General features: G+C 37.3%; 3 protein-coding genes and 1 non-coding gene across 7 annotated transcripts in view; 3 read left to right on the top strand and 1 right to left on the bottom strand.

Moving 5' to 3' along the window:
• The first annotated feature begins 3640 nt into the window (after positions 1-3640).
• On the top strand, positions 3641-10525 carry LOC103718756 (fructose-1,6-bisphosphatase, chloroplastic). The gene is made up of 3 exons (XM_008807706.4): positions 3641-4167; positions 9243-9639; positions 9853-10525. The coding sequence occupies exons 1-3, from the start codon at positions 3751-3753 to the stop codon at positions 10251-10253; spliced, it is 1215 nt and encodes a 404-aa protein (XP_008805928.3). The 5' UTR covers positions 3641-3750; the 3' UTR covers positions 10254-10525.
• Positions 10526-13966: 3441 nt separating this feature from the next.
• On the top strand, positions 13967-14039 carry TRNAA-CGC. The gene has a single exon. It is a non-coding gene; the product is annotated as a tRNA-Ala (tRNA).
• A 66-nt stretch (positions 14040-14105) lies between these two features.
• Positions 14106-25700, top strand: part of LOC103718757 (VIN3-like protein 2) — a 21407-nt gene continuing 9812 nt past the window's right edge. The window contains exons 1-3 of one of the 4 annotated variants that reach the window (XM_039132632.1): positions 14106-14407; positions 24635-24686; positions 24820-24923. Coding sequence is in view for 1 of the 4 variants with exons in the window: in XM_008807707.3 (XP_008805929.1) it covers positions 14389-14407 (19 nt within the window). In the remaining 3 variants the exon portion in view is untranslated. Of the gene's footprint in view, positions 14408-15620; positions 15746-24634; positions 24924-25700 lie in introns of all 4 variants that reach the window. The other 3 variants (XM_039132633.1, XM_039132634.1, XM_008807707.3) reach the window with 3 other exon arrangements.
• Positions 16819-25700, bottom strand: part of LOC103718758 (receptor-like cytosolic serine/threonine-protein kinase RBK1) — a 27097-nt gene continuing 18215 nt past the window's right edge. The window contains exon 7 of the mRNA XM_026809147.2: positions 16819-17026. Coding sequence (XP_026664948.2) covers positions 16958-17026 — 69 coding nt within the window. The 3' untranslated portion in view covers positions 16819-16957. The remainder of the gene's footprint in view (positions 17027-25700) is intronic.

The following is a 25700-nucleotide window of genomic DNA, read 5'->3' as shown; positions in this document are numbered from 1 at the left end:
GGGTTACCACATTGCCACCATTACTGCCATCGTTACAATTTAGGGCTAAAAATGAGCTATATCGGGTCGAACCACTTTTTTGTCCAAGCCTAGCCTAAACAAACATTTCTAGCTTTGAGTCGAGCTTAAGCCCGAGTGAGTCGAAGTTCAGCCCGAGTGAGTCGAATATGTAGGGGAGAAGGCAAGGGAAAGGGTGGGGGAGAGAGAGATCATTCTTCAATAATGATAAAAAAAAAAAAAAAAAGGCTGAGGAGGATTGGGCATTCATGGGGGGGGGGGGGGGGGGGGGGGGGGGGGGGGTGGAGAAGTGGGTGAGAGAGAGGATTTGGCGGCAACAACAGCAATGTATGAGGAGGGTGTGGGAAGAAGATCTAACGATGGAGGGGTCATCATGGAGGTTGGGAGGACGAGGCTAACATCTTGCTATGGGAGGAAGCGAGGGTGAGGCTTGACGGGAGAAGAGAAGAGAGAGAGAGAGAGAGAGAGAGAGAGAGAGAGAGAGAGAGAGAGATTTGTGCATGCATACGGTGGGTCTTATTTGAATCCATGTCTTTGACCTCCACCATGCTCAAGCATGATAGGATAGGTACCGCAAAACTTTAGTCTGGATACTTGATTTTGGCTTAGGGTTTCAAGTTCGGACGCCAAGATTGGAGTTGAGTCCGAACTTTAGATCAAACTCTGCTTGGACTAAGTATTAACCTAAACTTGACATAAAATTCAATGAGACCTTCTCGAGTTAGGCTCAAGGCCAGATAGAGTCAACTCGGCTTGATGAGCTTCGATCTAGTCTAAACCTATTTCTAGCCCTATTGCCATTGCTACCTATGCATTTATACCACCATCACCACTATTACCGCAATTACGGCTACCATAACCACCATCACCATCAGTATCAATGCCACCACTACTATTACTAAGAAATACGGGAAGACAAATTGTTTTTCTTAATGTCTATAAAATTAAAAATAATTTTCTATAACAAACATGTATATATTCTTCAAAACTTAAACAAAAATATATAAATAATTTGTTTATTTTTTATTTTTAAATAAAAAAGTGAAGGTGATGCTAAACACAAGCTTATTTACTATTTCGCATTATTAGAAAGACCTGAAGAATCGGTGCTTGCTCTTCCGTTTTCCACTTCACTATGTCACTCCTGTTTTGGATCAACAAGCTGATGCTCGGCTTGAGTTTCCCTCCGTATCTGGACGTCCGACTCTGTATTAGGGAGATTACTTTATCTACAATCCGCCATGGCGAGGTTGCTTCGCGCCTGAAGATTCTGATCGTTTCTTTCGTTCCATATACACCAGCAAGTAACTGCCATGCACCATGCAATCCCATGCAGTTGTTGATTCTTCCTTTAAATCTTTCACCTCTCCACAAGGTCCAAAGGGCCTCCACAGTTAGCTTTCTGAAACTATGTTGTTGAACGCCAACCAGTTAAATAGTTTTATTTTTTCTGGGAGTGGCATCCTCCAGTTTATTAGTGAAAAGCTTGATATGATGCTTCCATGGCTGTAAAATCTTGTAGCCATTTCTGACAGTGAAGACTGTGTTACTCCCCCATTTTTCATTCAATACCATCTTCCTCTTCTGTGAGGTTTGTTTCTTTTGAGAGGTCCGAGAGGTGTTGCAGTTCTACCAGGCCTCTCTAGTTTGGGATTGTAGTGAGGCCTATCTGAATCTCTGAAGAGCCAAGGGCTTCTGTAACTGTTGCATTTGGTCTTGAGGTTATAGCATAGACGGTTGGGAAGATCTCTTTTAAGTGTTTTCTCCAGAAGCCATTGATCTCCCAGAAGGCAATTTCCTACCCGTTGCCCAGCTTGAATTTGATGCTCGTAAAGAACCATTGCTGAACTGTGAGGCACTTGATTGATGTTATTATGTTAATAATTTTGATTCAAATGATTTAAAATGAGCAATGCAGGAACATGGAGATATCAAAATCATAGATAGCAAAAGTGAGAGCTCTAGCAAAAATAGAAAGCATACAATTTTATGAAAATCTGTTTGACTATGTTTTAGATGCTAGTAAATTGAAGATTTACATGAATCTATACTTGCATTTCTTTTTTTTTTTATTTGTACCAATAATACGAAAATGATACAAGTCCCAAGATATATTTTTTTTTTTGAGAAAAAGGCATAAATCTGAATATTCAAGACTTTTTAAGAATTTTCCAATCATGATTTCCTAAAACAAATGAATTGTTCATTGAGTAATTCGGCAAGATCATTGGCCATGAATAATTATCAAAATTTCAAAAATATATCAAATATTGTAATTATATCTCTTCTAAAAGGCAAAAGGAAAACACAAATTAAAATCAAAAGCTTATTTACCAAATACACATTCATATCCATCAATGTTTATCGTGATGTAATCATATCCATCCGTCCAACTTGATTTACAATGCTAAGTACTACTCTTAAGTAGTAAATTTTTATATAGTTTGGCTTGAAATTTGGCTTGAGTTTGGTTTACTTGGGCAGCAAGTAAATTGAACTAAAGCAAGATTTCTCTCATTTAAGCTCGACTAAATTTAGCAGAAAATATAATATCCAAATTACTTACTTTCTCTAAAATAATGTATATTAATTTTTTTATATTTATTTATTATAAATTAATGTAATTGATAAAATAGTAGAGTATATTTTAACTATGAAGTGAAATATAATTAAAAAAATCAGTCCAAAATATATAAGTGAAAGTCTGGAAAAATACAAACGTTTCATTAGATTCCTTATATAAGCTATTCCTGAATAGCTCTTTTTCAAGTAGGAATTAAATAAAATGGCTCGAGCTCCATTTAATTGCAAAACGGGCCAAACTTGAGCAAAATTTTTTGCTCGCTCACATTTAGCTTGGCTACAACCTATAATAAGATAATGAGACAACAAATAATTTACAGATTAATAATATATTTAATATTTTTTGTGAATTATACAATGACAATTTCCAAAGAAATAAAATATTCATCAAGTGATTTGGTGAGATTATCGACTATGAATAATCTATCTAATTTTCAAAAAATATCAAATATTGTAATTATAGATCTTTTAAAAGAAAAAAGTTTTTTTTTGTATAAATATTCTCCTAAATATCGAATTTTGTATGAATATTCCTCCAAAAGTGATATTTGCATGTATATCTTTGTAAATACTTATTTTGCTATTTTATCTTTTTTTTAATTCTTATTTTTGCATATGTACCGGTGCTATTTAAAACTGTTAAAAAATTAATGATTTTAAATTAAAATGACTAAAATACTCTTAACAGATAGATGTACAAAAATAAATATTTATAAGGTGATCATGGAAGACAAAAAAAGTAATTTCAAAATTCTATGTTATTTTTAATTAAAATAAATATGGTTTTTATTAACGATATTAGAATAACCGTTATACGAGGGATATTTGTTGAAAAATAATATTTTATGAGGGTGCAAAAATAAATATAAGTTTGAAGGGAATATTCATACAAATTTAAATTTTTAAAAAATTATTCATAAAAAAAAATTAAGAAAAAAATATAAATTAAAATCAATAGCTTATTTACTAAATACGCAGTCATATCCATCAATGTCTACTGTGAAGTCTGTGATAATTCTTACCCATCCTTGCATTTCTCTCTCGTTTCCCTGGTCAAGAGAGCTTGTCTTTAGCAGAACTGTGAGCGATGATGGCTGGATCCATCGCCACCATTCCTACCTCATCCGCGCCCGCTTAATAGCCTCAGCGATGCAATCCTCCTTCCTCCTCTCAACCCCCATCCCGAATTCGAATTCCCCGCCATCTCCCCCCCTCCACTTCCCGCCACCGAGCACCCGGACCTTCTCCTTCCCCACCAGAATCGCTCTCTTCGCCGTCAGTGGTCGAATGAGGAGGCACCTCTCCTCCCTGAGGGCCAAACCGGAGATCGGTACATCGGGTGGCGGGGGCCACCGGACCCTCTTGGAGTACGCCGGGAAGGGAGGGGCTGACGTGGGCGACGACCTCGCCGTCCTCCTTGCCCACATCCAGCACGCCTGCAAGCGGATCGCCGCCGTGGTCGCTTCTCCCTTCAATTCCGAGCTCGGCCGGCAGGGCAGCGGCGGCGGTGGAGATGGGTCGTCGTCTTCGGGGAGGGACGCTCCCAAGCCTCTCGATATAGTTTCGGTACTTTGATTCTGATTTCCTTTTTCCATAATTTTGCACAAATCGGTCTCTCAAGTTGCTCGAAATAGTTTTTGGGTAATTCCAATTCTTATCTTTTTGTCAATATTTTGTCTATCGATTTTCTTATCTTTTTGTCGGTGTTTTTGTTGATTTTCTTTCATGGTTCTTGCTCTCGGACAATTTTTGGTCGTGGGCATCTTTCAAATTAGTATTTTTGGGTAAATGGAGCTGTGCTTTGGGAGTTTTAGTTGGCATCCATAGAGAATTTCTGCTAAAAGAGGCGGTACTGAGGACTTTCTTAAAATTCTTTTCTAGCTGGCATTTATGATGCTTGATGAAAGCAAGGTTATCTGATGGAATTATTGCCCGAGACACCTGATATAATTTTGGCATTTCAATTCTTAACATTATGGGTTCTTTTTTTTGAACAATTATACGAAATGTTTTGTTGTGATTAGTCTGTTTAAGCAGCTAAAGTCTCATAGTTTGTGGATTTCATATATTTCTTTAGTCATTAACTGTTATGGTAGTTCTTGGAAACAAAAAGAAAAAAAAATGCTAGGCAATGATCTCAGCATATAAGGATGTAGTTATTGTATTGTAAATGAAGGGCAGGGGGAGAGGTTGCATAACTTAAAAAGATGGAATATTGGGAAATTCAGGAGTTGGAAGAGGTGGATGTGCCATTTAGAGAAGCAGCTATAGGGACTGTGGGTGGGAAAGTTGGTTTATGGATGAGTGTAGTCATAGGAACACATTATAAAGGCCAAATTTTGGGATTTGAATGCTAAGAACTTAGTAGAGTGAAGGGCTTTTTAAGCAAAATGAGGAATTTGCAAGAGTCTAGAATTTACCTTTTGAAAGTGTTTGGATCATTAAAGGTGACTTGTTCCTTTGATTTCTGTTATAGCATGATGCTGCCTCTAACTTGATGACATGGTGGCAACTGCTGGAGATGGGGTGAGGGATGGATCTTTGCTCAAGTTATAAGAACAGACTTGTTCTATAGAGAAGACAAAGAAATGCCTTTCTTTTCTTTTCCTTTTTTCCCCAGTTCTTGCAGAGGTTAAGAGGATTGATGATTACCATCCTTTGGGTTGGGATCGAATCAGCTTTTTAAATTGTTGAACATACTGTGGTTGGCATAGTAGGAGTGGTGGAATCCACTTTCACCCTTCAAACCAAATTTTTGGTGGTGTGGTTGTTTTGCTTCTGGCAACATAGTTTGGAGTGTCCTAACACAGTCCAATGAAGAGAACGGTATCACAGGCTCTTGAAGTTTACATGTGCTGCCAAGATCTGAATATGGAAAATTTGAAAGGTTTGTAGAAATTACAAAGGGGAAAAGGGAATTTTGGGGTTATGAGGCTTGGAGAAAGACTGGGAAGCTGATGATAATGATGGGGTTTGAACTCACCTTAATGGGGACAGTAAAAAGTTTTTTTTATATAAAAAAATATTCATATTCAAAGTCAGGCCATTATGTTGTGGTTGGTTTGGAATTTTTTTTTAAGATCTGAATTTCATGAGGAGGAGGCTACAAAGCCATTGCTATTTGAGTTGTGCCAACAAACTGAATCTGCAACCTGGACCACTTTTTCACATCTTGGAGAAGAAAAGAAGATGAGAAAATTTTCTATTAATTGTCATAAAGTTCTTTTCTTTTGTTATGCAATAGCATTAAGAATCGAAATATAGGCCATTTGAAATTGGGTAAAGTCTGGGCAAGTTGCCCTCTTTTGGCACATAATTTGCAATCACAGTATAATTTTTTTCTTTCTTTATCTAGAATGAGTAAAATATTGTTGATAGACTTCAGTAAAATGGAATTTAAGACTTTAGTAGTGATTAACGTTCATAAGAAGGATGATTGTTGAATTTACAAAAAGAAACATAGTATGTTTATGACTTTTTTGAGGTATGAAACTATTGGGGAATTCATTGACTGACTGACTATGCTATTGACAAAAACATAATCAACCATTGTGATATGCAGATGAATCATTAATTAATATATGACTATATTGCAGCATTTGATTGTGTTTCCCTTGGTTAGTCTCATGCACCACATGCTCTTTCTTTAATGATAATTAACTTTGCACCACATTCAGATATATACTTCCATTGAAATAGATTAACACCTGTCTCAAATTGTTTGACCTCCATACTCCATGAATCAAAGCTTGCCCAAATGTTCTAGGTTTTATCAATGGATTAAGATTTTTAGTTGGGATCTTGAGGTTTTTCTATTATCCTATAATCATAACTAGGATTGTTTTTTGGTTTGGATTGAGATTTTGCTTGATTCCACCCCAAATAGTGGTGTATTTGTCTTAGTGGAGAGTTGCATATTAAAATTTATATGATTTGAAACAAAGTTTTAACTGTATTTTCCACATTTTTTTCTCCTACTGCCCCTGTTTTTCCCTTCTTCCTTGTCTTCAGGCAATCTATGACTCCTTTACATAACTACATTCTCGTCTCTGCTTTCTGAGTTCCAGAAACCCAAGATACTAGCAAGCTGGATTGAGTCTAGATGGCATTTGAATATACTGTACTTGTAACCAACCTCATTTTCCACCCAACATACGTAAAAAAATTACAAACAAAGTAATTATTTTCAAATGGATTTATGACTCCATACATCATTGTGGATAAAATGCACTTGCAGATGACCCTATTTCCATCACAAATAGATAAAACATTTTGCAAAATCAGTAATTTCTTTACAAGAGAAGTATAAATTTTGAGCATTTTGAATTTTACACTTAGGAAATTCCTCCTGTGGTGTGAGTTCACTCTATGCCATAGATTTCTGCAGCTATATGAAAGCTTTGCATGTAAGAAAGGACATTGTTGATATGTTGACGTAGGATGCTAGGTTTAGGTCTGCCTGCATGCGATGGTGGACCTTGAGACAAAGGATTAGGTTTATGAAGGACTTTGTTGCTTGCTGTCCAGATTCTGAGATCAGGATAGTCAATAAGAAAACTTGAAATTTGGGGCACTATCTGTTCAAAAAAAAAAAAAAAAAATCTATCTAGGTGTCCTATATATGGGATGATAAGTCAAATCACAATCTGAAGCTCTCTTAGACAGTCAAATATAAATCTTTGATCATGTTACATCAAATAATGCACACATTATATATGCAGCAATGGATTTAATTTTTTTAAAAAAAATCAAAATACAGAAGTAATTTCAAACCCTTGATGATATATATAAGAGAGAACGTAGTATATCAAAGCAGTAGATTAATGTAGCAAATAGATCGTAATAAAACTGTTTAAAGAAATTGATATCTGTTGATATTAGGTATTGCAAGCAGAACAGTAAATAGAATAAGAGGTAAAGAGAATTGAACTAGTAGAGAAAGAAAAGAGAATAATAAGGATAGGAAGAAGTACACAAGAGAGAGAGAGAGAGACGGCTGAACTAGCCTTTCTTTTTTTCTTTAAAATTCAGTGTCAATGATCCTTGGATTGCTGGCTGTACAGCTTTATTTAAATCCCTTTTGACTTTCTTTCTAAGCAAGATTATTGCTATTTTAGGACTCTCACAAATTTGGAAATAAATCCCTTAAAATCACACTAATTAACTAACCAATTTGGACTCTAGAACTCTTAATAGGCCATGATACTGTAGCATATACTGTTCATGCTACAATGGTGTGAAGAGCAACTGACCTCTAATTTTAAGAAAACACAAATCTGTGAACACGACCAGACAAATATAAAATTCAATCATTGATAAATTGGATGCCGTTGGAACTTTGTTGACCACTTTATGGACCCAAAGGATGTTACCGCATCATATGCTTTTGTTGCACATGTCTCATGTGCATGACTTCGTGATGCCACTCAGAAGCTTGATCTCCCGCTGAATCCCCAAGAGCTGATGATGAAGGCCCATATAAAATTTTCTCGCAATCACAATGTTGATTGGTTGACTTGATGTCCATTTGTTGAGAACCAACAAGCTATGGATTATTTGTTTGATGACAATCTTCGTTGAATGCAGCCAATCAATGAGGAATGAATTTTCATATTGCTCGATCTCCGTCTTGCCTTTAGGAGTATGACTTGATCTTGCGATGCATGCTCTATGTGTGGATCATTATTACTTTGATTTTCTACCTTTTGAATGCTAAATGAACCATTCTCTACATGGTTCTCGGATGGTTGATCTTCAGTTAATAGCTTGTTTGCATCATGGAACTTCAATCACATGCTCCTCACATGGGAAAGATTTAATCTCAGTCTCTTCATGCAATAGTTCTTAAGCTTCTTCATAGTTAAGATCCTTGATTTGTAGTTCGACCTACGGAGCTTTTCAATGCCTAAGGCTGCTGCAATTGCTTTCATTGTAGCATTCATTGACATCACATCATTGTTGATAGATGTCAGTTTGGTGTCAAATTGGTCAAAGTTCTCATATTTGACTTGATGAAGATCGCTGATCTTGAACTCAGGTCCTTGTTTACTAGCATGATAAAAGGGGAAAGAACATAAATAACAGAAGGAATCAAGAAAGGAATGGAAAAATAGCATAGAATCCTTTAGCTTTGATACCATGCATTCGTGCTGGTACTTCTTAATTTCATTTTTGTTCTGGATGTTTATTGACTAGCGACTAGTTATTGGTTGTAAGATGTTTTAAACCATGGAAGATCGTACCTTGATCTTTGAAGCCAACTGTTTATATTTGGGATAAGGCACATTGATTAAAGTTTTTTTTTTCAGCTGTTCGATGCTTAAAATTCATTAATAATGTATTGGAAATAATCTGCACCAACAGGGACCTAGATTTGAATTTACTATAAAAAATATGCAATGGTAGCATACAATCGGGTTTCCAAAAAAAAAAAATCTGCAAATGCTTCATGAATTAATTGCTGCTGTACTCTATTTCAGTCAATGCTGCACACTGGTGATCCTAATACCATACTCTATGAGCCAAAATTAATCCATGATGAGTAGGCAACCGACTTAAGATACTGATTCTTCGGTATGATCATAGGCCAGTTTTGGCACAAAGATTGCATATCTTACCAGCCACGATTTCTTACTGTGCAGAATGACATTATATTCTCGTCACTCCGAAGCTCTGGAAAAGTTGCAGTTATGGCATCGGAAGAAGATGAAGTTCCCATTTGGATAACTGATGATGGCCCATTTATCGTTGTTACTGATCCTCTAGATGGTTCCCGAAATATTGATGTCTCCATTCCAACTGGAACCATTTTTGGGATATATAATAGGCTTGTAGAATTAGACCATCTGCCTGTGGAAGAGAAGGCACAGCTCAATTCTCTTCAAAGTGGTACTCGGCTTGTTGCTGCTGGTTATGTGTTATATTCATCTGCTACAGTATTATGCATTAGCTTTGGCTCAGGAACTCATGCATTCACCTTGGATCACTCAACTGGAGAATTTGTTCTTACACATCCCAGCATACAAATTCCTCGTCGGGGTAAGAGATTATCTCCTTGTACGAACTTGTAGTCTCACCTGATCATAAACCTCATACTTTTCAGGTGGAGAATTCAGTTTTTGGTATGGGATAAACTAACCCAATCTTGATTTGATGAATTATTTTATTTTGAATAGAAAAGCTTTACCTAGAACGGATGAACTGTGTCTTTTACCTCGCCTACTTATTCTTATTCTGCTCTGCCAATGTCAGGACAGATATATTCTGTAAATGACGCACGATACTTCGACTGGCCAGATGGTTTAAGGCAATATATCGATGCTGTCAGACAAGGTAAGGGACAGTTCCCTAAGAAGTATTCGGCTCGCTATGTCTGTTCGCTGGTTGCTGATTTTCACCGGACTCTTATTTATGGTGGGGTGGTAATGAATCCAAGAGATCACCTTCGCTTAGTTTATGAAGCGAATCCTCTTAGTTTCCTTGTGGAGCATGCCGGAGGCAGAGGTTCTGATGGTAAATCTAGGATTCTTTCAATCCAGCCAGTTGAACTGCATCAGAGGCTTCCCCTGTTTTTGGGAAGTCTGGAGGATATGCAAGAATTAGAGAGTTATGATAATATCCAACAGAAGATTAATCCTGGATATGAAGTCTGATGCTGATAAATCCACCGTGACCATTACAAATGATGTGGTCTTTTGTTACATGAGGTGGCTTGCTTACATTTACTCTCTTCAGAAGATTTTGCGTGCAAACTCCTAAAGTTTTGTGTAAAAGTTTCTGTAGTCTGCAATTCAACATTTGTTTCTTCAATATTCTGGATTTTGTAGCTTTCCAGTTTATGCAGATGTATGTTGTACATGTCTGATTAAATTTTATCCTCCTTGTGATAAGTTTGTTTGGAAAATTTTGAGTAGCTGTTTCTTAATACTCTGCCTGCTGTTTTTAAGTCATATAATCAGAGTTTGCTTCATGGTATGCTGTACGATATTGGCACCAGTATGGCGAACCTTGGTCTGCTTATATGTTGGTTCTCATAACTGTGAATATCGGCTATTCTGGAACGGTTGGAACAGGACTATTCTTCCCTGTAACTAGTGTTAACTACAAATACCCACCTAATCGTTCATATAGGATTAGCTATACTCAAGAAAAAGAGTGTGATGGGAAGTTTGCAAGGTAATTACAATATCTTGCTTCATAGTTCTGGTTTGTGCTGAATGTCGGAAAAAAGCAAGTTATTATTCCTTTGGAAAAGAGAGGCATCCATTTATAAGTTGCATGCTTCCGCTGCTTTGTGAATTCATTTGTCTTACCTGGACACTCAAAACTTTTTCTTTGCTATATGCTATATTATGAATAGCATTGAATTTAATTGAAAGCAACTCTTATTTTTCTTCAGATGCAACCTGCCTGTTTTGATGCTCGGGTGCTGGTTTCTATTAATGTACAAGTCAAGGAAAATTTTCTCCATATTCTGAGATTAGGTCCTAGCAGCTGCATTTGTGATCATCCAGATTCGCTTGGATTATGATAAATTAATATTGATGAGCTGTTGCCTGATAAATCACCTATCGAAGAATAAGATTCATTTTTGTGTGCCTTTTTGAATATTAATAGCTTAAATACTAGATATTTTGTCCATCTCGTGGGTATTTTAAATTAAATTATAAGACATGCATCTATCTCTATAGCTTATATTTTTAGTTGTTCCATTTGATAATTGGTAGATTTGTTTTCCGCATTAGCATACTTGAAATTGAGCTCAGTTTGATAAAAATATTGTTTTTTAAGGTTAACATTTTTTTTGAGCAAACTTAACACGTTATGCGTTATAAGATAGGCTCTCAAATAAGTGTGAAATTTTGTATCTGAATTTTTCTCCCCCACACCCCCCACCCACCCCCCCAAAAAAGAATTTTTACTTATTTTTTTAGTTTTTCTTTTTTTTTACTTATTACATATAATATATGTCCCTGCATATTGATATGCACCCTGCGGTACGTCAGCTGCTTACAGACCACAGCTGTGTTTTAGAGGCTTGATTGTGTGGTCTGTTGACATTCAGAACTATAAATGCCAAAATGGAAGCACATCAATACTTATAAAATAACTTACGGAGTGTCTTGATGGAATTATATTTTAACATTTTACTGCTGGTGAAAGAGGAGTTCCTGAAAAATTTAGGCATGGGATAAAACTTGGGAGTGGCTGCAGTATCTTAAAGAGAACTATGCTGCATTCAGCTAACGTGCATATCTGATTCAGTCCCATTTTCTATTAACCTATGGAAAACCTAGTCTTGTAACTCATTTTTCTCGTATCGAACGTATAAAGGGCCAAGAAACTTGGATTTATAGATTCATTTCTACTCGCATATGCTGCCTGAGAAATACATGTAGCACTCTTTATTTCATTATCTGAGAGAGGGTGGATAGTGTAGTAGCGTTCTTACTATGGCATGTCTCGTAATGTAGAAGTGTAGCAAATTCTGTGTATAGTTTCCGAAGGCTTGCTGCTACCAATCAAAGAAGACTAAGCAAATTGGAAGCTTGTAGTAAGAAACTGAAAGCAGATAGCACTCATAGTCTTGATAATGTTTGGTTAGACACTTGTCAATTTATCTACATGGGTATATAAATCTATTGTTAATCTGTAGCAACATTACTTATATCATGACAAATGGGTTCTGATGCTTGATCATTGGATGTGCAAAAATATGATTTTCTGATGATACTCTGAGGAAATTTTAGGAACACAATATCATTGTCACAGTTTCCTTAGCGTGGTGTAGTTACATAAAACAGTTCCAATGTATGTTTAACATAATACATTATATTGACATTGGCCAAAATTCCTTTTCCGAAGCTTTTCAACACAACGAAATCCAACAAGACTTGAAAACCTGCTATTCCTGCAAAAAACCCTAATGATTCATCCAACATACTTGGATAATTAACGTCTGGCATTCTATTTTGTCTTTCACTTCCCTTTTTTTTACTGTCAAGAATTAATACATATTCTTAATTGATGTTCAGAGAGGGCGATCTTTGGCGCAACAGTAAAGTCAGTCTAAAATATAGAAATAATCTTTTTGCACATACGGGTAAGGCTGCATATATCCCACCCTTCCCAGATCGCAATAATAAAAATCTTATGCAATGGGCTGTCCTTTTTTTTTACAGAAGTTCGTAGAGAAAAGTCCCATGTCAGCTCAAGCTATGCCCCGTTTAGTCTCAAGCACTTCTCAAAATGGAGAATTTGGTTTTCTGGTAGGATGAGCAATACCATTTTTCTTCTATTTCTACCATTACCATTAGTTTTATTTGAGGATCTTGAAGTACCGTTATTGCTCTTTCATCACCTATGCCATCCATACTATAGCCTACACGATTGGGGTTCCATACTTCAGCTTGAATTTATACAACGAAATCCCTTCCATATCAATAAAAGACAGTTTTGTATCATTAACAATGAAATCTAGTTTTCCACTATTTTTATCCACCATTTTTCGTTAGGATCACTTCGGGATCGGTGGCTCCGGGCCCAATGGGCTCGCTGGAGGGCGCGTCACCCCTCACGGTTTTGTCCTTTAAAAGGCGCCTACTGAGGGAAGGATAATCGAGCCCTCCATTTAAAGCACGTACATTTTCGCTATTCAGTCGATGTGGGACTAAGTCCGAGATCCTTTCTTCCTACAACATCAGCCCCCCCAGCGGAAAAGTCTGTGCCGAGGTCAAGGGCCCCTACTTGGCGCGCCATTATTGAGGTCGAAGTTCCTCCAACCTCAGACCTTAGCCCCCACCAAACTGTAATAGGAAAAGAAGGCTGCGTCCCCATAGAAGGTATTGTCCGCTTTGGGGATCGGTGGCTCCGGGCCTAGTGGGCTCGCTGGAGGGTGCCACCCCTCACAGTTTTGTTCTTTAAAAGGCGCCTCCTGAGGGAAGGGTAATCGAGCCCTTCATTTAAGGCACAGACCTTTTCGCTATTCAGTCGATGTGGGACTAAGTTCGGGCCCTTTATTCCCACAACAAGCAATTAAGGATTCTAGCTCTAAAATGGCAGCGTTGGAAGTAGAGATGTCCTACGTTACTAAGCTTAACTTTTTACTTATTGCTCAAAAGACCACTTCTATTTGTAGTTATCATTCCTAGAAATTTTTTGTCGCCAATGTGCTCTTTGTTGTCTCCTGTCTTCATCAGGCATTGCTTGAATATCTTGGTGATGTATACTTTGGATCAAATTTTTTACATTTATGGCAAGCTTGACAATAATAAATACCTTTAAACAAGGGAATTTCTTTAATTGATAAATACATTTTTCGGAAAGTATCTGCAGAATGGTAATTTAAGTTAGCAACCGTTACCTTGGGGGTGTAGCTCATATGGTAGAGCGCTCGCTTCGCATGCGAGAGGCACGGGGTTCGATTCCCCGCACCTCCATATATTTATTTCCGTCCTTTGAAAATTAATTAAGTATTTTGTTATAAGTGGTAAAAAACTGCTCCTCGGGGAAAGAACGGAAAGACCATGCACTCCCACCAACCCATCTGATGATCCCACGCCACTCTCTCGCCGTTTCTAGTAACGCCAATGTAGCAAATTTTCCACCCCTTCTCTCTTCCTCTCTCTCTCTCTCTCTCTCTCTCTCTTTCTCTTTCTCTATGTGTGTGATAATACCCTTCTAGGTTTTTTCCTCTCCACCCTTCTCCATTCTCTTTTTTTTGGACCACAGCTTTGAGGCCTAGCAAAGAGAGTATCCCTCTCTCCTCTCCACTGGGTTGGAGGAGCCATGGAATCCATCTTCTCAGGTCAGTAGCCATCTAATCCCTCTCTTCCGCTGACAATGCCGCTGATTTCTCTCCCACATTCTTCCATTCCGCTCTACATTCCGCACATTTCCCTCTTTCTTACTTCAAGACATGATTTTTGTTGCACGAAAGATGGTGCATTGCTGCTTTTGTTTGCGTTGTTTTGAGATAAAAGAGGCAGCTTTGTGCTTTTTGTGGCGCCTTTCAAGTTTAGTATCTTTTGCTTAAGAATGGGTCCTATTTCCCAACTTTCGTTTTCTCTGAACAGGGTAATGCATGCAATTTATTGTAGAGTTTGTGTATTGTTCGTTAATGGGGGCGTGACGATCTGCATTTTTTGGGTGTGGTTTTGGTTTGTATGGTTACCTACTCTCAAGAGTACTAGTTTTGTTTATAAAGTTGAGTTGAGGGTTGCTTGAGAAATAAAAGCATAAGCCTGCCTCTCGGTCCTTTGTAGTAAGCGTAAAATTCCAACAATGCTGGTGGATCTGCATGAGAAATTTTCAAACATGACATGCTCTTGCAATGTTTTGAGCTCTGACTCTGGTTATAGAAATTTGGCTTCTTTGGTTTTTGAGATTGGCTCGGGGGAGTCACTGGTGGGCTTCGTCTGTCTGAATATCTCCAAATGCTGGATGGAAAGATAGGTGTTTGAATATAGGTAATGAAAATCAAAGCCTTCCACAAAACAAAGGGACATTCAGTAAGTTAAATATTCTAAAGCTTCTGAGCTACTTTGGTAGGCCATGTTCTTAGATTTGCTAATTTAATCAGCAGAAATATGTTTTATCGGTCATGGCTGCCTATGAGAGTTCCTCATGTCCCATAGTCATCAAAAGAGGAGCCCCAACAAGGCCCATGTGCTGAATGTTGCGTGCTGCTAAGTGGATGGATCGGTGTGTTGGCATGCTGGATGTCAATAGTTTATAGGGTGGTAATTCGAAGAGCTTATTGGTGGAAACATGTTTTCTTATCTATACAATGATATGGGTTTAGTTTACATCTAAGAAGGGTTAAGGTTGAACGGATAAGAAAAGATTTTAAATGACACAATTTCTTTATGGTTGATGATCAAGATCCCCTTATGTCAGTTTAAAGTATATATGCTTAAAAGTACTCTTTTGTATGCAAAGATTTTGGTCTAGTGTACATTTGAGAAAGCTGAGTCTTGTAAACATAATTCTAATCTAGAACAACTTCTTTTCTTTCAAAGGTGGATGATCAAGATCCCTCATAATTACTGTTACCTGAAAGCATGTTGAAGTGACATCCCAAAGTGAGTGAATTGGGAAGCCCAGGACATTTGAGGTTTAGAGAGGCTGTTAGAAATCGTTATTGGTAAATTGCTATTCCACTGGCTGTAGAACTTACAGAAACAAAAGCCGCATAAAGCTATTTTCCAGTGAAGAGCCATGATAATTTTGTTACAGCTTTGTAATGAATTGATTATGCTTACAAATTATTTTGTCTAAACTCTAACAAAGAAGGTAATTTGATGAAATGAACTGTTTATTTGAAAAGAAAACTTTCATGTCCACTCTAACCAAAAATGCTCTGTTCATTTAATTCAGTAAAGTTAATCTTGGTTCTTTCTCAAAGAAAGACCTTAATTTGAACTGATTAATATTGTGTACCAAAATGTCCAAAGTGTTCCCATGTGTTTATATCTGTAGCAAATTAAGGACAAAGCAACATATTGACATAACATATGGGTGTAAAAGAGACTAAGAATCATTAATCCAAATGGAGGTTATAGTTCACATGTTGGAGTTTTAGGTAGGTTATGAGAACAGACTATAACCTCCACCATCTTTCTTAATGGTGCTCAAACACTTAGTTACAACATACACGTTTCACTAATTCTTGACTAGTTGTTTCTTTCTATCTGTTTTAATTTTCCATCTAGTAGAGTGGCATGTTGCATTAATTTGAATCATTCAGCATCTTTTTTGGAAGAACAATTTTTTATTATTGTATAGCTTGGGGGAGTTGCAGTTTTACTTCTTAACATGTCAACTAGGTCCTCAGGTTCATGAGAAATTGTTTTGCAATCACCTTTATTCTTTTGTTTTCTTCTAATTATTTTATAACTTTCAAGTTAATGTTTACTATTTGCAAGTTTTTAATTAATTCATTTGTTGATGAGCACAATTCATCTAGGTGTTTGCCTAAGTGCTCACATTTCTTCTAGGTGATATGCAGTCCTTTGACAACCTGTATACTACAATCACATCTTAACCCACTACTAAATCAAACAAATTTTCTTCTCCTAATATATGTAGACTCAATTGCCTATTATCCTAACATGCCTCTATTGCTACTTGTCATGCTTCGAACCCATCACCTAGGTCGGCCATGTGACACGGCTGCATGAACCCTAGATCACTGCTTTAAAGATCATGCAAAGCCTATAAGTTGAACAAAGTTTCCAATAGCACCAAAATAATTAAATTAATCATATAATTTAATCATAATACTCTAACTAAATAAATCCATCATTAGAAGACCTATTACAGAGATTCAAATATTCATTTGGTATCAGAAAATCAACTATCTAACTAATAACTCCGATGCTCGAACTCCATGTCCGATCCATTCGAGATTAAGCATCGTGCAACCCTGAAAAGAAAAAACAAAGAGATGGTGTGAGCTTTACAGCCTAGTAAGAATCCTCTAGATTCATACCAATATAGACATAGTAAATTTAAAATAAAAATTAACTATAAACTATATCAAATTGCAGGCAAAAATCATAAAATCTCATACCGATTATTCAACAACGCTTAAATAAATCCATATAAATATTCATACGTAAATGTACATTATCAAACTACAACTCATTCAAGAAATATGTCAAATATGTCAGTCTAAAACCTTTGTTCGATAGTGGTTTCATATATCTTATCTTCCGCTATTAACCAGATTTTCGATCAATAATTATCCATCTAATTTGGACCATACATGGTTATGCTTTGGTCCATGATCGACAAATTCCACGCTTTGACCCCTGGTGGCAAACCATAAAATCCGCACTTCGGCCTACGATGACAAACCAATGTATCACGATTCGGCCCGTAATTGCCAATCCATGATATGTCTAGCCCAAATTCTTTCATTTAACAATCAAATTAGTTAATCTCATCCATGCCAGAAAAAAATATAATTTTATATTACATTTCTTGCTAAATTCCAAAACAAGCAGCATCATATTCTAAACAGCAAAAATCATAATCCAAGCAACTAAAGTCATCGATATTTGATACGTCTATATAATAAAGAAATATATATTTATATATATTCATATCAAAGACCAATCAGCAGTCATGCGGCAAATGATGCAAAATCCAAAATCATTGGCATATGTTTCAAAATACATATTATCCATATAGGTGATTGCATACAAAAATTTTACCTTTATTGGTCTTAGACTCAAGTACAACAAACACCGATCCACTCTTCGATCTATGAACTCGGGGGTAGGGTGTCCTGTTCAACATCTTCTTGCCAAGATGATTGGTCTCTTGACTCCGGTGAGATCTCGTGGTCGGATCAATAGAAAATCTCTAAGCAATCCTCCTCGGAAGAGCTCAATTTACCACTCTAATTAAGGGATTTTCGAAGATGGATGCTAGAGAGGAGGTAGGGGGTTGCTTTTATAGACAAAAGAGAGGGTTTAGGAAAGGAAAGCATGGCTCTAGAGCCCTTCGCTCGATGGGATTGGGGAAGAAGACAGACTCCTACCAGGAGTCCACCTTCTCCAGCGTATTTGCATGAGGTTTTTTTCCTCCCCCACCTTGCATGCAAGGCATGCTCAGGTCTACCTACTTCAGGCCGGGTCATCACATTTTTCCCTTAAAATAATTTCATCCTTGAAATTAATGTAGCTAAGGTTTCAAAGGGTTGAAGATACTCAATCCTTACCTCAATCCTTGAGTTCTTAAGTATTGTGTCCATGATTTGAATTAAATCCTCTCTATCATAACACTATCCGAGTCAAAATTGATGTTTTCCAACCAGTTTCATAGTGACTTACCCACCACACTTTTGCTATGCAACTCTCCATGGATTATCACTCGAGACAAATTATCCGTCAAAAGCTAAACCTAATGGATCACTTTTGCCACAATCTTTAGTGATCATAAACCTAAATTTTGATACTCTATCACAGTCCCTAGTGATCTTAAATCTATGCTTTGATACCACATTTGATACATTTCGAACCCATCATTTGGGTTGGCCATATGACACGGCCGCTTGAACTCTAGAGCGATGCACTAAAGATCATGTAATGCCTATAAGTTGAACAAAGTTCTTAATAGCACCAGAATAATTAAATTAATCATAAAATTTAACCATAGTAGTCTAACTAAATAAATCCATTATTAGAAGAGTTTACTCAACTATAAAGATTCAAATATTTATTTGATATTAGAAGATCAACTATCTAACTAATAACTACGATGCTTGAACTCCATGCTCGATCCATTCGACACTATGTATCTTATAAACCATATCAAAATGCAAGCAAAAATCATAAAACCTCATAACAATTATTCAACATAGCTCAAATAAATTCATATACATATGCATGCATATACATCATCAAACATACAACTTATTCGAGAAACATGTTAGATATATCATCAGTCTAAAATTTTTGTTCAATAGTGGTGTCATGTATTTTATCTTCCGTTATTGACCACATTTTTGATCAATAATTATCCTTTTAATTTGGACTATCCATGGTCACGCTTTGACTCGTGCAAACCATAATTCTACGCTTTAGCCTGGGGTGGCAAATCACAAAATCAACGCTTTGGCCCATGGTGGAAAATTAAAATATTCGCGCTTTGGCCCGTGGTGGCAAACCAAAATATCCGCGCTTCGGCCCACGATGGCTATCCAATGTGTTACAATTCACCCATGATTGGCAATCCATAACATATCTAGTTCAAATTCTTTTATTCAGCAATCAAAATTTTCAATTTCATTCATGCCAGAGAAAATATAATTTTATATTATATTTCTTACCAAGTTTCAAAATAACTAGCATCATATTCCAAACAACCAAAATCATAATCCAAGCAACCAAAATCATCGATATTTGATACGTCTATATAAGAAAGAAATATATATTTATATATATTCATATCAAAGATCAATCAGGAATCATTTGACAAATGATGCAAAACCCAAATCATCGATATGTGTTACAAAATACATATTATCCATATAAGCAATTGTGTGCAGGAATTCTTACCTCTATTGGTCTTGGACTTTCTCGATCTATGAACTTGGGGGTAGGGTATCCTGTTCAACATCTTCTTGCCAAGTTGGTTTCTCTCCTTGACTCCAGCGAGATCTTATGGGCGGATCAACCAAAAATCTCCAAGAAATCCTCTCTTGAAGAGCTCGATTCACCACTCTAATTAAGGGATTTTCGAAGATGGACGCTACAGAGGAGGTAGGGGGTTGTTTTTACAGACAAGAGAGAGTTTAGAGAAGGAAAGCATGACCCTAGAGTCCTTTGCCTGACAGGATTAAGGAAGAAGATAGACTCCTACCAGGAGTCCACTTCCCCTTGCAAACTTGCATGGGGATCTTTTTTTTGCCCAGCCTCGTGTGCAAGGCACGCCCGGGTCCACCTACTTTAGGCCTGGTCATCACATCAACTATCACTGATGTCTTTTATGTTATGCATTAAGCTTACCTTTTGTGTCCTAAATGTTCTTAATGTTTTGAAAAGTTTGTAGTGGATGTTAATTTGTAAACCAATTTCCATATCTTCATTATATAATATACTTATTTCTTTTTGTGAAACACATTCAATATTCTAAACTCATTGAAAGTGGTCATCATTTATTACATGAACCATCTTAACCTTCATTTCAATTTGTCCATATAGGGGTGCCTTCTTCTTTAGCTTCTTCCTTTGCCTTTCAAGCTTTCCTAGACTTGATTATCTAATGTTGCTAAAGTTCTCGCTCATTCCTTAGTCCTCTTTAACTCTCTGAGGGCCGGCCCAAGCCTTAGGCGACCGAGGTGGTCGGCTAAGGCCTCGGCCCAATGAAAGGCCTCCGAGAGGCGGGAGACTGGGATTGCCAAATAAGAAAAAATTCTCTGTGAAGTGAACTAAAGCCTCCGTCCTAGTGCCTATGAGCGGCTCCAGGCTCCAGCTACTGCCTAACTGTCCTCTTGCCGTCCTAGTGACCTCTCTCTCTGTGAAGTAAACTGAGGCCTCTGTCCTAGTGACCTCTCTCTCTCTCTCTCTCTTTGCTGTCAGAGGAAAAGGCTGAAGGGGTGGATGTACATGGAGCATGCCATGCTAAGCATGGGAAAACAGATCAGCTTGGCCACACAAAACCGAGTACTCTCCTCCTCCTCCTGTGAATAAACTTCTCGGCCAAATACAAACTTTGGTTTTATCTAGTTGAAAAAAAGCTGAAAAGGAATGACCGTCTGCCAGTTTCGTGGTTTATAAGGAGAAAAGCATCGATTGCAAATTTCTTTATCCATCCTCTTCTACACCTTGTGACGCTTGGTGTGGTGTGAGAATGAGATCCTTGCAGCTTTTTTAATTTTCCATCTAGCTTTCTCATCTCTATATCTAGAATTCTATCAAGACCAATATTTAGATCGTCTTCTACCCTGCGTTTGAGCTTCTAAGCGGCCACTAATGGAGGTCCTCGTCTTTCCATTCCATATTTATAACCGTCCAAGCCTCATTGCTTCGCCCCTTCTCCATGCCAAGCCGGTTGCGTTACCTCTTCCGCCAACCGCACCGTTCCCATCCCCCACCATCCGTTCTCTTGCGTGCTCCTCCCTCTATTGCATGTCCTTAGTTTATTAGTTCTTCTGTCCTTCGCTGGTTCGCCCGTTCGCCATCCTCGGTTCTCACTTTGCTCGTTCGCCGTCCTCCCCGTCGGTACTTGGCCCATCAGCCCGGTTGAAGAGAGTGATGAGGGATCAGGGAGGCGGCGTCGCCGGCACCGACGTCATCTCTTCTCCTTCTCGGCAGTCGGCCCTTTGCCCTCTCCAGCCGATGAGTTCCGACTTCCCCCTTTTTTTCTTTTCGACTTCAGTCTTCTGATCGACTTCTGGAGGCCTTACTAGTTACCTCTTTGACTCTGATTTTATCAGGGATTCATGCTGTTCCTTTTGTTTCTCAAGACTGCCTTTAGCTTCTTTTTACAAAGTCCAATGTTCATTTTTTCTAGTCTACTTTTTACAGTGCATTATGTAATTTCTCTCTTTTAACCATAGTCTTGACTATAAGTTTTTAGAAATGTTTTATGTATGAAGTTCTGAGTGAATTGCCTTTTGATGAAGGTGTGCTTTAGTTTCCAAATTTCAGCTAATTCATGGCTGGGTGAATTCTTCTGTATGCATTTCATATTTTCTACAAGCTTTTCTCCTCTTTTCAATCTAATTGTGAAGGAATGCCTTTTAACTTTGGAGAATTGTTTAATATTTCAGCATTTTAATTATCAATGGACATTTAATGGATGAAGAAAAAACTTCCATAATATGCTAAGTTTGTTCTTGACTTACGATTTGTCACAATAAAATTTATAGTTTCCAACACTGAATCATACAAAGATTGTTAAATACTTGGAGTTCGCCTTAGTGAGTTATTCTAGATTTATTAAAAAAAATTATTATTAAAAAAAAAGGCCTCCCTTAGTGAGTTCGCCTTAGGCCCCCAAATGCATTGGGCCACCCTTGAACTCTCTGCACAGGTTGTAAACTAGCAACCTCTTGATTCTCGTACTATTGTCCCATATGTTTATTTTTAGTTGAGAAGAATTCTCTTATTTTCTTATTTTTCCAATTCTATTTTCAGTGAGGAGAGGTACTTTGTTTTGTGTTGAATCTGGTAAGAAAAGGAGGGAAAGACCTAAGGTGCCATCAATGGACGTTGTGATGAAGGATATGGATAAACTTGGAATAATATCAAAGGTATCCCTAAATAGGAATACTTGGTGAATGAAGATCCATAAACTTGACCCTAGATAGTTGAGAAAAGGCTTGATGGTTGTGGTTTCTTAATGTATATTTCAGTTTGGATCAGGTCAAAGAATATTTTATTTGAGGTCCATTTATTTCTTCATGCATGGAAATTTGTTGGTGGGAGCCATTTGCCTTTTGTTGGATAAGTGGCATTTATTAGGAGGAGAAACATCAATAGGGGTGCCAATTTACTCCACCCTATTGGGTACTCGATGTGGCCTGATCTTAATGGGGTGGGTTTTACGCAACCCTCAGCCGATCTGGGGTGGGTACGGGTAATGATAAAACTTGCTCCGAACTCGATCCAAATATATATATATATATATATATATATATATATATATATATATATATATAATTTTTTCCAAATTCCCTCCCTAAGGCAAAAAGAATTGATTTGTATGCAAAGAATTGATTTTTGTAGCTTTACCCGGCCCAATTTGTCCAACCTGCCTTAACTCTACCCACCCTGCCCCATTCCGAGACTTTACCTAGCCTGCCTTACCTCGAGGCAAGTACGGGTAATGGCCTACTCGACCCATGCCTGGTCTGTTGCCATCCCTATATGATAGTTACCTCCTTAGAAACTTGACATGTGAAGATCTTTGATTAGACATTTACTTAAGTCCACATTCTAGAAGCCTCCCTACCTTTAGAAATCCCGTATAGAGACCACCCAAAGATTCCTTATTTCTAACCAATATTTGTAAAGAGATGCTAAGGTGCAATACATATCTAGGTGCAACCCGAGTGTCTTGCCTACTTCAAGGTGAGGCGACTTTGTTGAGGTGTTTAAAAAATGTGCCTTACATATGCCTCATTAAGATGCCGAGGTGCAAAAAATGGACATAATTGAGGCTATGTATGCTGTGTATGTGCATGTGGGTGATTGAACGCATTGTCTGTTGTGATGATTGTGTGTTCATTTCTTTGTGAGTTTGTTGTATATATGTGCATTGTGATGTGTGTGTCGTAATTCTAGATGTGGGGTGGCTGAAATTCAGGTGTTGTGTTTCTTGTGCTAATTTTATTGTTATATATGTTTAACATCATGAACATGTCATCTATATTATATGCACGGACACATACGCATTCATGTATATGTACATATACATATATGTGCGTATGCACCCACATACAAACACACCCACATACATACACATGCAGACACCAAGGTTTCTAATCTCATGCTTACAAGCCCCATATTGCTGGCGTATGATATACTACCCCCGAACCAGTATGATAGGGGCTGGTATGTATTGGTATTTGGCAAACTGGGCCCTTGTTGCACCATGTTGGGGTATCCAATCCTGTACTAATGTATTGCCACTTGGTACACTTTTTTGCATTTTTTATTGGGACAATACCACCCCTATATTGAGGATTGTGTCGTACCATCAGACATGAGATATGGTACCGATCCTAGAGATTTGGATCCTCGATATATATGCATATATATATATATATATTCTTGTACATGTATATATGTATATGCATATATATGTTTGTGTATGTGTACACATATGGACACTCATATAGGTACATATAACAACTTTTTTCCAAATGTCACTTCCTTACTCCATCATCCTGAGTTGTTCAAGTGTTAGGTCAACCATTGTTCTTGATTTCCCTTTACGTGCATGGATAAAAATAGTAGGATTTTATGTTCATCTGGCTCATCTGTTGCCATCCACCCTAGTGAAGTAAATGTAAACCTAGGCTATGGTAACATATGATAGGATTGTCGGTACCCTAGGCTAAAAGCTTGCTACTTCTCATAGGACAGCATTTTACCTGTTTTAGTGTAAGGAATGAGGATCCATTCATTTTTCTTTTTTAACTCTTCAACTTATATAATTTAAAATTGTAGCCTTGCTCATGCATCTCTCCTATTCCTTCCTAAAGTGGTGGTTGTTATGTTATATCTATTGATGACTTGTCATGCTTTATATAACAATCTCATTTACTGCAAGTTTCCTTGATCTTTAGATTTTTGCCTCCATGGTCATTTTTACATATACATCAATAAATTTGCTGAGCGCAAGCATTGTCATATTCATGAGATGTCGTCTTGTCCTGAACACCTATTTAATAATGGTTTACATCGTCAGCTGCTCACTCTCGAAAGTTGCTGAAAACTTGTCCAACAACATTATTCCGGGCTTCTCTACTTAGAAATTCAGGTTTTGATTGTATACTTTGTCCTTCCACATATAGGGTGAATTAAATATGAGGCTGGCACAGAAGGGGTCTAGCATCCTACTACCAGGTAACCATGAGTGTTGGTCGAACTTGCCTTTTTGAAGCACCATAGTTTGCTTTTCCTTCCTTTCCACCCACCTTTTGTCCTTTACTATCAACTAATATCGTCTTTCATGATCTTTATTTTCTATTCTGCCTAGGATGCTGTCTTTTGAATTTTCCTGCCCAAGACCAGTTTCCTGTTGGAATCTTTTATCCTTATTAGGTGCGACTACATAGGTTTAAACTGGGCAACATGGTTCTGGTGAGTTAATAAATGTGCTTTCTAAGGTTTCAGATTATCTTATTGGCTCTCAGGTTGATGGACCTTTATCTGTTTTTCTCTAAGTTTCCTACTTATCAAAAATTCCTGACCACCTTAGGAAACCAGCCAACTACTCCCCCATTATTTTTTTTTATCAAAAGCTGTAAAGCATGTGAGAGATCGCCAATATTTCTTAGAGATAGGAGACACATGTTGAGGTATTCACTATAATCTGAAGAAACCTGTGTCTGAGATTGAATTACTCTAATAGTTGAAATATTTTTATTGCATGCAAGTATGTTCACAAAATCATGTCAATATAATCACATAGAGGAAAGCTTAATTGTTTTTTGCTTTTCTCTGTAGAAGCTTGTTTCTTATAAGATTTTGTTTAAGCATGAAGATGAGCAATCTTGTGCTCTTGCTTAGTGTTTCTTTACTTTATCCACCCCCATAACAATTTTTTCACTGGAATCAACATAAAATGTTTCTATGCAGCCACCTCATAGTCTCACTTGTCCTAAGCATGCTTTGAGTTTGAACCAAACTATATATTGGATCAAATTACTCCTCAAAAAGAAAAACCAACTATATATAGAATCAAATTGGCCCCTTCAGCTTGGCTTAAGAAATTTAATTAGATAGCTTCCATGAATAGTTTGGTGTGAATATTATTGAACAAGGTCCGCAATCTCGATATCAGAAACTATACTGATAGGTGCATATCGAGCCAAACCATATCAATACTCAGTATATGGATGCATATTGGTTCGCTAT

This window comes from Phoenix dactylifera, chromosome 12, assembly GCF_009389715.1.
Source record: "Phoenix dactylifera cultivar Barhee BC4 chromosome 12, palm_55x_up_171113_PBpolish2nd_filt_p, whole genome shotgun sequence".
Lineage (NCBI taxonomy): Eukaryota > Viridiplantae > Streptophyta > Magnoliopsida > Arecales > Arecaceae > Phoenix > Phoenix dactylifera.
Note: the sequence above shows the minus strand (reverse complement) of the source record. Positions and strands in the feature narration are given on the sequence as shown.